Below are 11,634 nucleotides of genomic sequence, written 5' to 3'. Positions count from 1 at the left end.
GTGTTGGAAAAGTTACTGTTCATTTGATTCAAAATATGATCTGCCTTTGTCATGCATTACTTTTCCTACTGTAAGAAGGAACATGTTAAAATTACTTAAAAATGATGATCACATTCCATTCATACATTCACAGAAAATTGTACTTTCTAGTTCTTGACATGCAGTTATACATAGAGTTTATAAGCAAAATGTTTGGGTTTTTTACCGTGTCCATACTTCATGCATTTAATTTTTTTTAAAGCCTTTGCACCCATGGTTCACATGATTGAAATTTTTTGTTCAGAATATGATACATATTTTTAGGTGGAAGAGTTTGTATCAATAAGGTTTTACCTTCTCTTCCCCCTTCCTATAGTATTTTTTCAAGTACTTGATCTGAGCTGTATTGTTAAAAAAAAAAATTATCTAACATTTGAAATGTTTGTCATGCTGATAAAATGTCACATCTGTTTTGCACTTAAACAAAAAGTGAATTCCTGACCTTCTCAGTCAGTGGGAACAGGATTTTATCCTAAGTCTTATTACAAATATACAGTGGGAAAAACAAAGTTGAGCTGGAGAGAACAAGGTCAAATAGCTGTACTAAATGTTCTCCTTATTTCTTTTAAAGTAAGGCATTTTAATGTTGTTTTCTGCACTACTGGCATAGTCATTCTTTCTTCTGTTTTCAAAGAGTAATTGGAATTATGCTTTGTTCTGATTCACTTTAGTAATAATCTGTTCCTCCTTATTTGTGTAGCAAGAGAAATGGTAGAGAAAATCAGAAAAAAGATTGAGCCAAGTCTGGAGACAGGAATGCAGGCTGTCTTAGGGATGTAAAATAGGATATAACTCCAGCTCATCTCTGTGTATGCTCTGACATGGAAACAAAGTGAACGTCATCGGTGCTGTTACGAGATTGTTCATGTGGCAATGGCAGTATTCTCTTGGAGGTGCGTGTCTGTATTTATCTTCTGTAACTGTTTCCCTTATTTAGATAAACGATCACAACCCCTTGTCTGAATATTCAGTATAGTTGATTTATATCAGCTCCGTTTAATTCAACATTAAAGGGATTTCAATTGTACTTTATTTTGAACTTACACAGCTTTTAACTTTAGTAATACCCTGAATGTGTGTGTACACAAACACAGGCAAATAATATAGGACTTAAAACAGTTTGTAGACTTGGCAGGAAAGGTACCACATCAGATTTTTAATTGATAACAAGGCCCCTGTAGTAAATACAGGCCTTACAAAGTATAAGCTTAAATAAGAGAATTGTGTAAAGTGTTTTCACTTGTGAAGTGCTATGTCTATTTTATAGTGCTTATCTTATGTCTGTTCCTGACAAAATGGCTGCCACTACTAGAACATTTTTTATTGTTTGATTTTTTTAAATACATGAGCTCATGGCCATGGCCATCACAATTACAGAAGCAAGCTCTCACGGGCACCAGGAAAAATCCAGTCTGCACATAATTTTAAGAATTAAAAACCAAAAATTCCACAGAATTTTGGTTCTAAGGTTTAGACTTACAAATAAATATTAGACATTTGTAAAAATCCAAACACCCTGTGTAGTAACAAAGAATTAGGCATCTCATGAGACTCGGAACAATTTGTGAACTGGAGACAGAGAAGGCAAGTCCTAACAGCTTTTAAGGTGAAATACAGAAACGGTCCTGAGAGGAGAACTCATATTTTCTATACCTTGAGTGAATGCTCAGCTACTAACCACTACTTGGCAATTTTTCTTTTGTTTTCTTGTGCACATCTTCCTTTTCAGAACGTTTTCCGTTCTAGTTTTCAGGGAACTGCTTAGAATGATAGAGAGGAGGCAGCAGTGCAGAGAGAGAGATGCCAGTGGTGAGAAAGCTCTTCCTGTGTCAGAAAGGGTGAGCGTGCATGACACGGGTAGAGTAGATGGAGCCGTGGCTGCAAGAAACGACAGCCTAGTGAGCAGCATCTCAGCTGAGCCCCAGGTGAGTTCAGCAGCTCCAGCAGCTGTGGATCTCTTCCATTTTTCCTGCTTCCCTCTTGGGGAACCCCAGTGCCAGATTACAAAGCAGAGCCCAGTGAAACTTGAACCTCATAGCCATTACACAGCTTGAACAGAAAAGGGAACCCCATCCGGTGTAGCTTAGATCCGTGTTGGTTGTGGCACTTTCCAGGGAGATAGAAGATCTCTATATAAACCACTTATGCCAACAAGGGAATTAAACTGCCCTCCACTTTCTGACCATTAGGCTAATTCATAAAGATGGGAAAATTTGAAATGCAGCTAGAGAAAGCTGCATTTTTGCAGAAAGCACAGGCCTCTGATGTTTTGTGCCTTCTGTTATGAAGGGGAACTGAAGCCCCTCAGCTCAGGGACCTAGCTGGAGGAGTGCTCTTTCTTTCTGTATGGTTAAATGTCCATTGGTAATTGCATAGCCAACTGGAATAAATCATGCAGCACCATTTACGTGAAGAAAGCCAGCTTCAGCACTTGAAAAAAGAAAGAGTTTATCTTTGTAGACAGTTACAAACATCTCTGTACGTTTTTTCCAGATTAAAAAAAAATGCAAAACATTTTCTTTACAAGATGTTTTCCATCTCCCACTGTTGCATAACTTCTACAACAGAAGACTGTTTTTTCTGTTGCACTAGATGTGCTTGTAATTTGAATATTATAGAAATCCTCTACATCTTCCACAAAAGGGCTATACTGAAATTACTGATGAAAGCTAGAAGGGGCCTGCAGGCTGCCCAGAGTTTGTAGCTCGTGCCACACCAAAAACCAACCCCAGATTCTCAGCTGTACCACATACCCCCAATTCTGGTACAGGACTAGGATGGACAGGGTGCACACGAATGCAGTTATGAGGGGGCTTTGCCCCTCACTGAACAAGCACACAAAACCTCGTCTGCACTGAAGTCGCTCCTCGTTTGTAGGCACCCGGGCTTGCTCGGGCATCCTCGATACGCCCCCGCCGGGGCCGGGGGAGTTACCCGCAGCTCTGCGGGTAGGTAGGAAGACACCAACACTTTCTCCTCCGCAGCCCCGGGCTGCGGGACGCACCCTATCCTGCCTCTTGTTGGTTTTTGGTTTGTTTTTTTCTTCTTTTTGAGGCGGGGGGTCCTCCCTTCAGAACAGCCGGAAAAGGGAAGCTTTGGGCGGCGCGTTGTTCCCTCGCCTCCCCTTCCGCAGCCTGCTCCGCCCCGGGCTGCCGTGGAGCGGGGCCGCCGGGCAGGGGAGCCCCGTTTTTTTCGTGGGGGGGCCGGCGGGTCTGACCTCCAAGTCCGCCCCGCCGCCCCCAGGGCTGCATTCCCAACAAATCGGTTTTCATCTCTTGGACTCGGTTTAGGGCTTAGGCTTTAGGCAGGCCTTGCTCGTGGAAAAGCCCCCCGCGGCAAAATGCTATTATTTTTTTTCTCTAAAAAATTAAGGAATACCGACCCTCACCCTAATTTCTCTTCCAGTTTTCAGCATGGCAGTGGACTGGCTCGGCTTTGGCTACGCTGCCCTGGTGGCATCAGGAGGGCTCATTGGCTATGCAAAAGCAGGTACTGTGCGGGAAGGCGCTTGTATCTCCTTCACTTCTCCCCCGCCCCCCAATAACTTTGTGTGAGCTGGGCGGCTTTTTACGAAAGTCTCCTATCTCGAAGTTCACGCAGAAGTAAAGTTTATCAGTTTGTGCCATGTGCTGATAACTTGCTGCTGTTGGGGTGTGGTGCTTTTTGGGTTGAGCTGGTGCTTTGGGCTGATGAGCCCACAATCTGCTTTCTGGTGGATGCTGGTATCCTGCCTCTGCTTTGTGCTGTTTGGGTGAACTGACATAAGTTTGCTTCAGAAAGGCTTTTTCCCCTGCTGTTTTAAATATAAGCATTCTATTATGCCATATTTCTATTTATGACATAAATCACCATTTTTTTTCCTTGGAGTTTTATTCTCATTTTAATGTTTGATGGTAACAGTGTACTGCAAGCTGCAGAGAGTTTTCAGAAGGATCCTTTCTCCAAGTAGAGCTGAACAATGCAAATCAGTCCTTAAGCTTGTTCCTTTTCTGGGCTCTGCATCATAAGCTTACCCTCTGACCTACCGCTTTTGTTTTCTGACCTTTTTCTGAGTTTGCCCTCCTCTGGACAGAACTGTGGATTTGTCCCTGCTGCAATACTGTCTCTTTCAGCTTTGAGAAATCCCTAAGCCATCTTAGTGTTTGTGGTACGGAGGTGCATTGCTGAAGTCAGTAAGAATCTTACCAGTGCATTTGACTACATAGATGCTAATGCCTTTTCCAATCTGCTTTCTATTGGCTTGATTCATCCTTTGAGCTGTGAGTGGATTTTAGGGCAGGAGCGACAATACTGAGAACTTGAGTTAATTGCATCTGTATTTCTCTGAGGCCATTATGAAATGGTAGGTGTCTTTCTTATCCTCTGGTCCCAGATGAGAGGACATGGTCATGCTGAGGCAAAGGAATCCAGGTCACAGGATTTTTGAAGGGGGAACAGGAACTTTTATGGTGACTTGTAAGGAGAAGGAAAAAAAAAAGCTATCGTATCCCTACTAATAACTTAAAGAAACCAAAAGAAAATGGAACTTTCATTTACAGAGCTGAGATGGTGATCTGTTCTTTTACAACCAGGTCTATTTACCCACATAGACAGTGGTCAGCAGTAGGTGCCTTGGGAAGCATATGAGAACAGGGCAAGCAAAGAGTGATTGATTGATTTTCTCTCTTCATTTAGTGAGTTCTCTGGGTCCCGGTGTTTTGAGACTCAGGAACTTCCTGAGCCAGAGGTGGTGTGGTTGTCCTAATAAGTGTATGTGTCATAGCTGCTTAAACAATGCCTTGAGGTAAAATTGAAGAATATGATGGCCCTTTGTGGGCTTCCCAGGCTTGTGCAAAAAATTGTAGCTACCACACGTTGGTTGCTAAACTGTATTCTGTCCAGAGCAGCCACTTACTAGAGTGTGCATCTTTTTCTTGTACATATACAAGAATATCTGGTGCTTTCTATCATCTTTATCTTTTGTTTTTTATACCAAAAGCAGGATCTGAAGCAATGTTACAGCTGCCTTGTTGATGACTGAAAAATTATTACTTTCTGGTAGCAGTATGCGATCCTCCGGTAACATTGAGAGGAGATCTTTATCAGCTTAGCTTTGCAATCTCGAGTCCTTTAAAAGTGACCTGAATATGGAATATATAAAGAATCACCCTCAGTAGCATTAAGTCCTGAATTCTCCCTTAACCTTAATGAGGACATTCACCACTCACAGTGGTCATACCGCTTCATTACTTGATGTAATCTATAAATCGCCAATTTGGATGTGGTATCCTTTATCTTCTTGTAGCTTGGGATTGTCATTTATACTGAAGACTTGATCCAAAGTTTAGGTGAGTCCAGGGAACCTTCTTCCAAAGTCTGCAGTTACCTTTGGATCGGATCTTAAGATCTGATGTGTACTTAAGAGGTGTGACCTCTCTTATTTGACTCTGTTCTCTTCTTTAGCAACTTTTTTCTTTGTTTGTCTGAATGCCCTCCTGCCCAGTTCAGTCCACATGTCCGTTTTCTGATCTTAAACCCTTACTATTTAATCCATCTACTTTACTGCCTCTCAAGAAATTCTGATATTACTGTGTTGAAACAACATGTTTCAGTTTGCACAAAGAAAACACCAATTCTTTTGCTTTTCTCACTATTCTTTCCATCACAAATGTATTAATGGCTTTGCTGTTAAAGAATTAAATACTAATGCTATTTGTATCTTATGCAAGAGTATTTGAACGTGTTTCTTGGTGCACATCAGCATGGTCTTAATATCTTTAAAAAAAGCCTCTAATCTGCTTTATAACAATGAATGCCCATCTCTTTTTTTTTTCTTTTTTTTTTTTTTTTAAGTTGTTGGTGTTTTACAAAACAGAGAAGCTGATGAGCAAGTTTATTTCTGAGCTTCTAATAAATGCATTATCTTTTACTTATTCAGGTAGTGTCCCGTCACTAGCTGCTGGCCTTTTCTTTGGGAGTTTGGCTGGACTGGGTGCCTATCAGCTCTCACAGAATCCAAATAATGTTTGGATTTCTCTGAGTAAGTAGTTTAAAATTTTAATTAGGAAGTATTATATTTACCCTGAAATAACTGGATACTTAAAATGAGTACCTAAAAGTCTTTGCGGAAGAGTTAAACTGATGGTGTTATAAATGTAGTTTCAATCTAATCTTTAAACTTGTGTTTTAGTGAAAAATCTCCATTAGTGGCCAAACTCCACTCCGTTCTCCCTGGAATGTGAACTGTTAGCATTACTTAATTATTTTTTTAAAGAACGTATTGAGAATGCATATTAAAAACTGCTTGTCTTGGTGTGTCTTGCTCAGTGATTTCTCACTACATTCCTGCACACCTTCTGCAAGAAGTACAAAGTGCTTTGGGTGATAGTTCGAACTTACATTTTTGTTTCTTTTCTACAACAGGAGAGGAAAATATCTGTTATTTATCATTAGAGTTTGTCTTCTGGACATTAAAAAACCTACAGGTTGTGAAGGAAAACGTGTGCTAGGATAAAGTGAAACTTACGTGGTTTAAAAAAAATAATCAAATCAAATACTGTTATCCTTCAGCAAAAAAAAAAAAAAAAATCAGCATTTTGTGTTTAAAAACTTTTATGTAGTATGGTGTGAATCTCCAAAATGCAATTGTTGTCTTTCTGCCATTTACCATATAGAGCTCAGGGTTGCAATCAGGTTAGGATGGTTATCACCTATCACTTTAACTTGTGCGTGCCTAAAACTCATGCCAGTTGCAAAATAACATGACTTGAACTTTTTGCATTCACTAGTAAGTTAGGGTACCTTGCAATTGAATGGGCTGAGAAAATATATGTAGATAATTCCTGCAGCTCAGCTGATGCCTGACACTTCTTAGGCTGCTGTATCTCAGGTACTTGTGAGCATGTGTTTTGTGTGATCCTTTGGCCAGTATCTGTGTTAGTAGTATCCTCTCCTCTCCTGATCTGTAGAAGACATCAGTGCATGACAGTCCTCTAGCACTAGCTATGTTTCAGTCCCCAGGCTTGGCTGAATTGGTGGCTGCCACCATGCACCTGTCTCGTGCTGGTGTGTTTGAAGGATCATAGTGCAAGGGAAGTGCTAGTAAATGGATGTCTGACCTCTGTCTGTCCTCTTTTTGGCTGGATCCTACTTTCAGCATCCTGCAGGAGGCTGGAGCATTTTGGGAAGTGTGATTTCCCTGCAGATTGCCCATACCCCTAGCAGGCTATTTTATTATCGCTGAAAATGGCAGAGACTGTGATTGGCTTATTTTTATATGTGACAAATATGTGGAATTACAAAGGTGTTGCACGCCTGGGGAGATTTAACAGAGAAGCAAGCTTCAGCAATGCAGTTTCTTCTTCCTTCTTCTCAGAACTGGAGCTTCCTTTCTTCATGACTTTGAGAAGATAACTGCAGAGAGTCACTGCTTAGTCAGTGCTTAAGGAGCTGTCACTGACGGTAGCATTTGTTCACTGAAGCGGTGACATAGCATGTAGCTCTTTGATATGCCAAAGTCAGAAGTAAAAGGGGAAGGCCCAGCCTTTCGTTCCACTTCAGCATTGTCCACTTTCACATCTACTGGATAGGTCAAAAGCTGTGCATGGTCAAGCCTAAATAACTGGAATAAACTGCAAATATAGCAAGCTTAATAGGAGTGAGACAAAGTATTTTCCCAAATGTGAGAGATGGATACGTTTCTATAATTCAGTAGCATATGGAGTCTTTTCCTCCTCCTTTTCATGCTTTGAAGTTTTTGGAGAAGGTGTGTTCTACTGCTGTCTTAGATAAAATTACATTTAGTGAGGTGTGTGTATTTTGTAGAGCTTGAGGTATTTGAATACTGAAGTATTTTAGTTCTTTCTTGTGTATTAGACTGTGGTCCCAGTCTTTTACGTATCTACTTATATGAGACTGTTAGATGTCAAGCACAATATTTAGGGTGGTGGTAGGGAGGAAGGATGCCACGGCTAGGATTGAAGATGAGCTGGGTCCTGCAGAACCAGCCATCGCATAGAAGCAATGGTAGAAAATGAGAGGTTGGAACAACGTGTTAATGTGTAGCTGTTACCACTGGGTAGTAGATGCATGCTAAGGATTTAATCAGTAGGTTTTCTGTATAGTTCTTTTGGAATTCTGTCTGTCTTTGAGATACAGTGTTCCAGGCATTGCCCTTTCTATTTTACTGGCTCAGTGAAACTACCTGGCTCTTGTCTCTTTGTCAAGTGGTCGGGGTGGATAGCTTTAACTCTCTGATTTTAGTAGAAGGTGGTCCAGGGCTGAAATGGATTGGTAACGCTTAGCACTTAACATGGCACATTTCCCTTTTGAAGTCTTCTGCAAACATAAATTAGTTAATTCTCAGAACATTACTACAAGTTAGACAAGAAAATGCTATCTCCCTTTTATGAGAAGTGGGGGAATTACGTGCACAGGTTTAGTGATTTGCCTGTGCACAGGGAAGGAGTCAGTTCCAGAGCAGTGTAGCATAGATTATTTCCAGTCTCCAAAGAAGCACATTTTGACAAAGAAATTTGAGGAGTGTGTGCAGAAGCACACAAGTGTGTGCACTGTCTGCTAGAACTTGATTTACTCTTCACATACTGACTCATTCCAAAATTTACAGAGTTCATTGACTCTTTTAGTCCATCACATGAAATAACCCTGTTTCACTTTTTACTTGATGCTGCTACTTCTCTCTGTTCTGTTAGTTTTGAATTGTAGCATCTCTCTCGCACACATGCATCTCTGCTGATTGGACTGTATAATCTCTCGTTTAAGTTACATCTGGAACACTGACTGCCGTCATGGGAACAAGATTTTACAACTCTGGAAAATTTATGCCTGCAGGGCTAATTGCTGGTGTCAGGTACAACGCATTATACTTTTTTTTTAACCTCCTATGTGTGATTTCTTATTTGCTTAATTATACAAAATATGATTCACTCCATCTCAGTTTACCTTTTTTTTTTTCTATGCACCAGTTACATGGGAAGTATTTGAAAATGAATTGACAAATTATTATTATTGTTTCATTCTATGTTTTTTCCCATATACAGTTTGCTAATGGTTGGAAGATTAGCACTGAAGATGGTGGAAAAGCCCCACGATAAGTAATTGTTAATTTTACAGTTTAATATCTGGATAAAGAAACCTGATAATGAAGTTGCATGAATGCAGAAGCAAGAAGATGGAACAATTTTCTATATCAAGACAAATTTTTTCCTTTTTTTATATAAAGGGGAGTAGAATGATGGGATAGATAGTTTACATACAAGGTGCCATTTGTTTCAATGATCTGGTAGAGCTATTATTGTGTAGTGAGAAATTGGTCCTGGGTTTGATTTTTCCAGACACGTTTCAGTGTATTTTAACGCTTCCAGTTTTTATATTCCAAAATCTACTGCTGACATATATGAAGCAGAGAGGACCTGTAATTAAGAAAGTATCCACAAAGAGGCACCAGGAGTAATTGGCTAAACACAACAGTGTGTCTCATACCTTTCATACCGAGTATTACAGTATGCTTTACCTGTTGCATTCTGAGTTGATACACCATGTCTGTATAACACCAAACAGATCTTACCTTTTTATTGTGAAATGATGCTAAAATGTTGCTTTTCTGCAAGTAAAATCTGTTACAAACCTTTATTTGGCATGTTTTTGTATCCTTTCTGTGTGTTTGGGGCTAAGGGGTATTTTTTCTTTTACCTTCTTGTTTTCTTCTCAGTGGAAGTCTTTGCAGTGAACTATTAATCCAAGTGCTGTCTTTCGACGATATTTAAAAATCACTTTTTAAATGGAGGGGCAGAAGATTAAATTAGGGGCCTTCATTAACACTGCATTAAAACAGTTGTTGGAAAGAATTTACTCTGTGGATTAATTAAGTGAGATCTGTGCTAGGCTAAATGAACAGTTGAATGTGATCTGTCCAAAGGACTGTATAACCAGAATAAAGTAGCTTAACGTTAACACTGCGCAGTTCTGATCTTACAGGCTTACTTGACAATAGAATGTATCAGCGTTTTGTTTTTATCACTTAGGGAAGTGGCTTTGCCTTTTCAAATCTGTCTTTACTAGGAAAACTCGGAGCCGGGAGAGTTCCTGGTTCTGCTGTGGTGCCTGAGGACTGTAGTGTGGAAGATGCATCAGTGGCATCTGGTGCCTTCATTGACACGCCAATCTTGGTCGCTTCTCCTGCTCGCAGTCTCCCGGCTCTAGTAGTGCAGGCACAGCTAACGTGGGTTTAGCACTGTGATGGAAGGGAGAGGCAAGAATTGTGTGAAAGAAAATCCTTTATCAACTTACTCTTTAGTGATATAAGATTATTGATACACTAGGATTCTTACAGTGTGTAACTCATATTTTAAAGTGATATTTTATGTAGTGACTATTTACGATTATACTTTGGGACCTCCGTACCATTGATTATATCAAAACTTCGTCAACTGCATAACATAATTATGGCAAAGCAGGTTTAAATTAACTTACGTCTTATGCACAGTACTTCCCATTTTGTAGTGTTTAAAGGAATTTGTAACAATTCTCTCAAACTGCACAAAGCAAATACTAAACTACATAATCGCTCCATTTCATTGGTCACTTCAAAGCTTGTATTTCCTGTTCTGAAAATGGCATTTAACAGTATTGAGCTAGAGTGATGTTTCCGTTGTCGTGAATCAATGGAAACACATATGGTAGTAGATTGAAAGTTGTCATAGTAGAAAGTAGTAATTACAAGCAGATCTATAGACCTTGGGCCAATTGTGCTGTGTTATTAATTCTCTTAGCAAAAGTTATAAAATTAATTCCAGGTTTTTGAACATAGTTCATATTGTAACCTCTCTTGTTTCCCGGCACTTAATCCGTAAATAACCTGATCTGTACAGGATGGATCTGCAGGGAGCAACACTAAAAACATGTAAAAGCATGTCTGAAATTCTAGTCTCAGTTAAATCATAGTCTCTTTTGACCATGCTGTAAGCAAAATCCAACAGAAGTTTTGTAATTACCTTTATATATTTTAAATCTCCCTATGTAATTGAATAGAAAATTCCATCCCTGCTAATAGAATTTTCTAGAGCCATTCAAGAATTGAAGACATTAATATCCTTTTTCCAGACTGCCTGTGCTTTTAGGCTGATTGTTAAATAATTCTACAAGTTTTTTTCCTATTTTATTGTGTAGGTTTTGGTGGTATTTTTCCACTGAGGGTGGTCTTTATGTAAACTGAGTTTATTTTGCATTGAATTCACTGCGGCCATGCCATGGCTTCAGTGAAACTTCATGCTGTGAGTCAGCTTGTATATGGATGTAATGTCTGGAAACAGTGATTTAGTTATTTTTAGGAAATGAACTGTTAAAATAATTCTGAAGTTAAGGCTACTCTGTTCAAAGCACACTCTGAAAATAAAAATGTTAGTTTAATATTACGGTATCAGCTGTCAGCACGAGCTGAAATGAATACTGATTTTTTTAACGAGGCACAGGAACAGGACACTAGAGTTTAACAGGAAACTTAGAGTTTAATCATGCCTCCAGAACTCGAATACGTTATAGCAATGACAGAAGAAGAGAGTTTGGGTTAGTAAATCCTCATTTCTCGGAGTGAAGACG

At 39.6% G+C, this 11,634-nt stretch overlaps 1 protein-coding gene across 2 annotated transcripts; it reads left to right on the top strand.

The window, feature by feature from the left end:
* The first annotated feature begins 2,969 nt into the window (after positions 1–2,969).
* LOC103894343 (transmembrane protein 14C) lies at positions 2,970–9,669 on the top strand. Of its 2 annotated transcripts, none has more exons than XM_009273699.1 (5): positions 2,970–2,987; positions 3,445–3,528; positions 5,957–6,058; positions 8,800–8,887; positions 9,078–9,669. In XM_009273699.1, exons 2-5 carry the CDS (start codon positions 3,453–3,455, stop codon positions 9,133–9,135), a joined length of 324 nt encoding a protein of 107 aa, XP_009271974.1. In that variant the 5' UTR covers positions 2,970–2,987; positions 3,445–3,452; the 3' UTR covers positions 9,136–9,669. The 2 variants fall into 2 exon arrangements, with proteins under 2 accessions (XP_009271974.1, XP_009271973.1); XM_009273698.2 differs by lacking the exon at positions 2,970–2,987 and adding an exon at positions 3,116–3,215.
* Positions 9,670–11,634: the final 1,965 nt, after the last annotated feature.

This window comes from Aptenodytes forsteri, unplaced genomic scaffold (genome assembly GCF_000699145.1).
Source record: "Aptenodytes forsteri isolate BGI_AS27 unplaced genomic scaffold, ASM69914v1 Scaffold63, whole genome shotgun sequence".
Lineage (NCBI taxonomy): Eukaryota > Metazoa > Chordata > Aves > Sphenisciformes > Spheniscidae > Aptenodytes > Aptenodytes forsteri.
Note: the sequence above shows the minus strand (reverse complement) of the source record. Positions and strands in the feature narration are given on the sequence as shown.

Excerpts from the sequence above, each read along its gene's own strand:
- LOC103894343 (XM_009273699.1), top strand. The coding sequence starts at position 3,453 with ATGGCAGTGGACTGGCTCGGCTTTGGCTACGCTGCCCTGGTGGCATCA. Across the intron at positions 3,529-5,956 it reads CATTGGCTATGCAAAAGCAG|GTAGTGTCCCGTCACTAGCT; the intron begins GTACTGTGCGGG and ends TTACTTATTCAG. Across the intron at positions 8,888-9,077 it reads GGGCTAATTGCTGGTGTCAG|TTTGCTAATGGTTGGAAGAT; the intron begins GTACAACGCATT and ends TCCCATATACAG.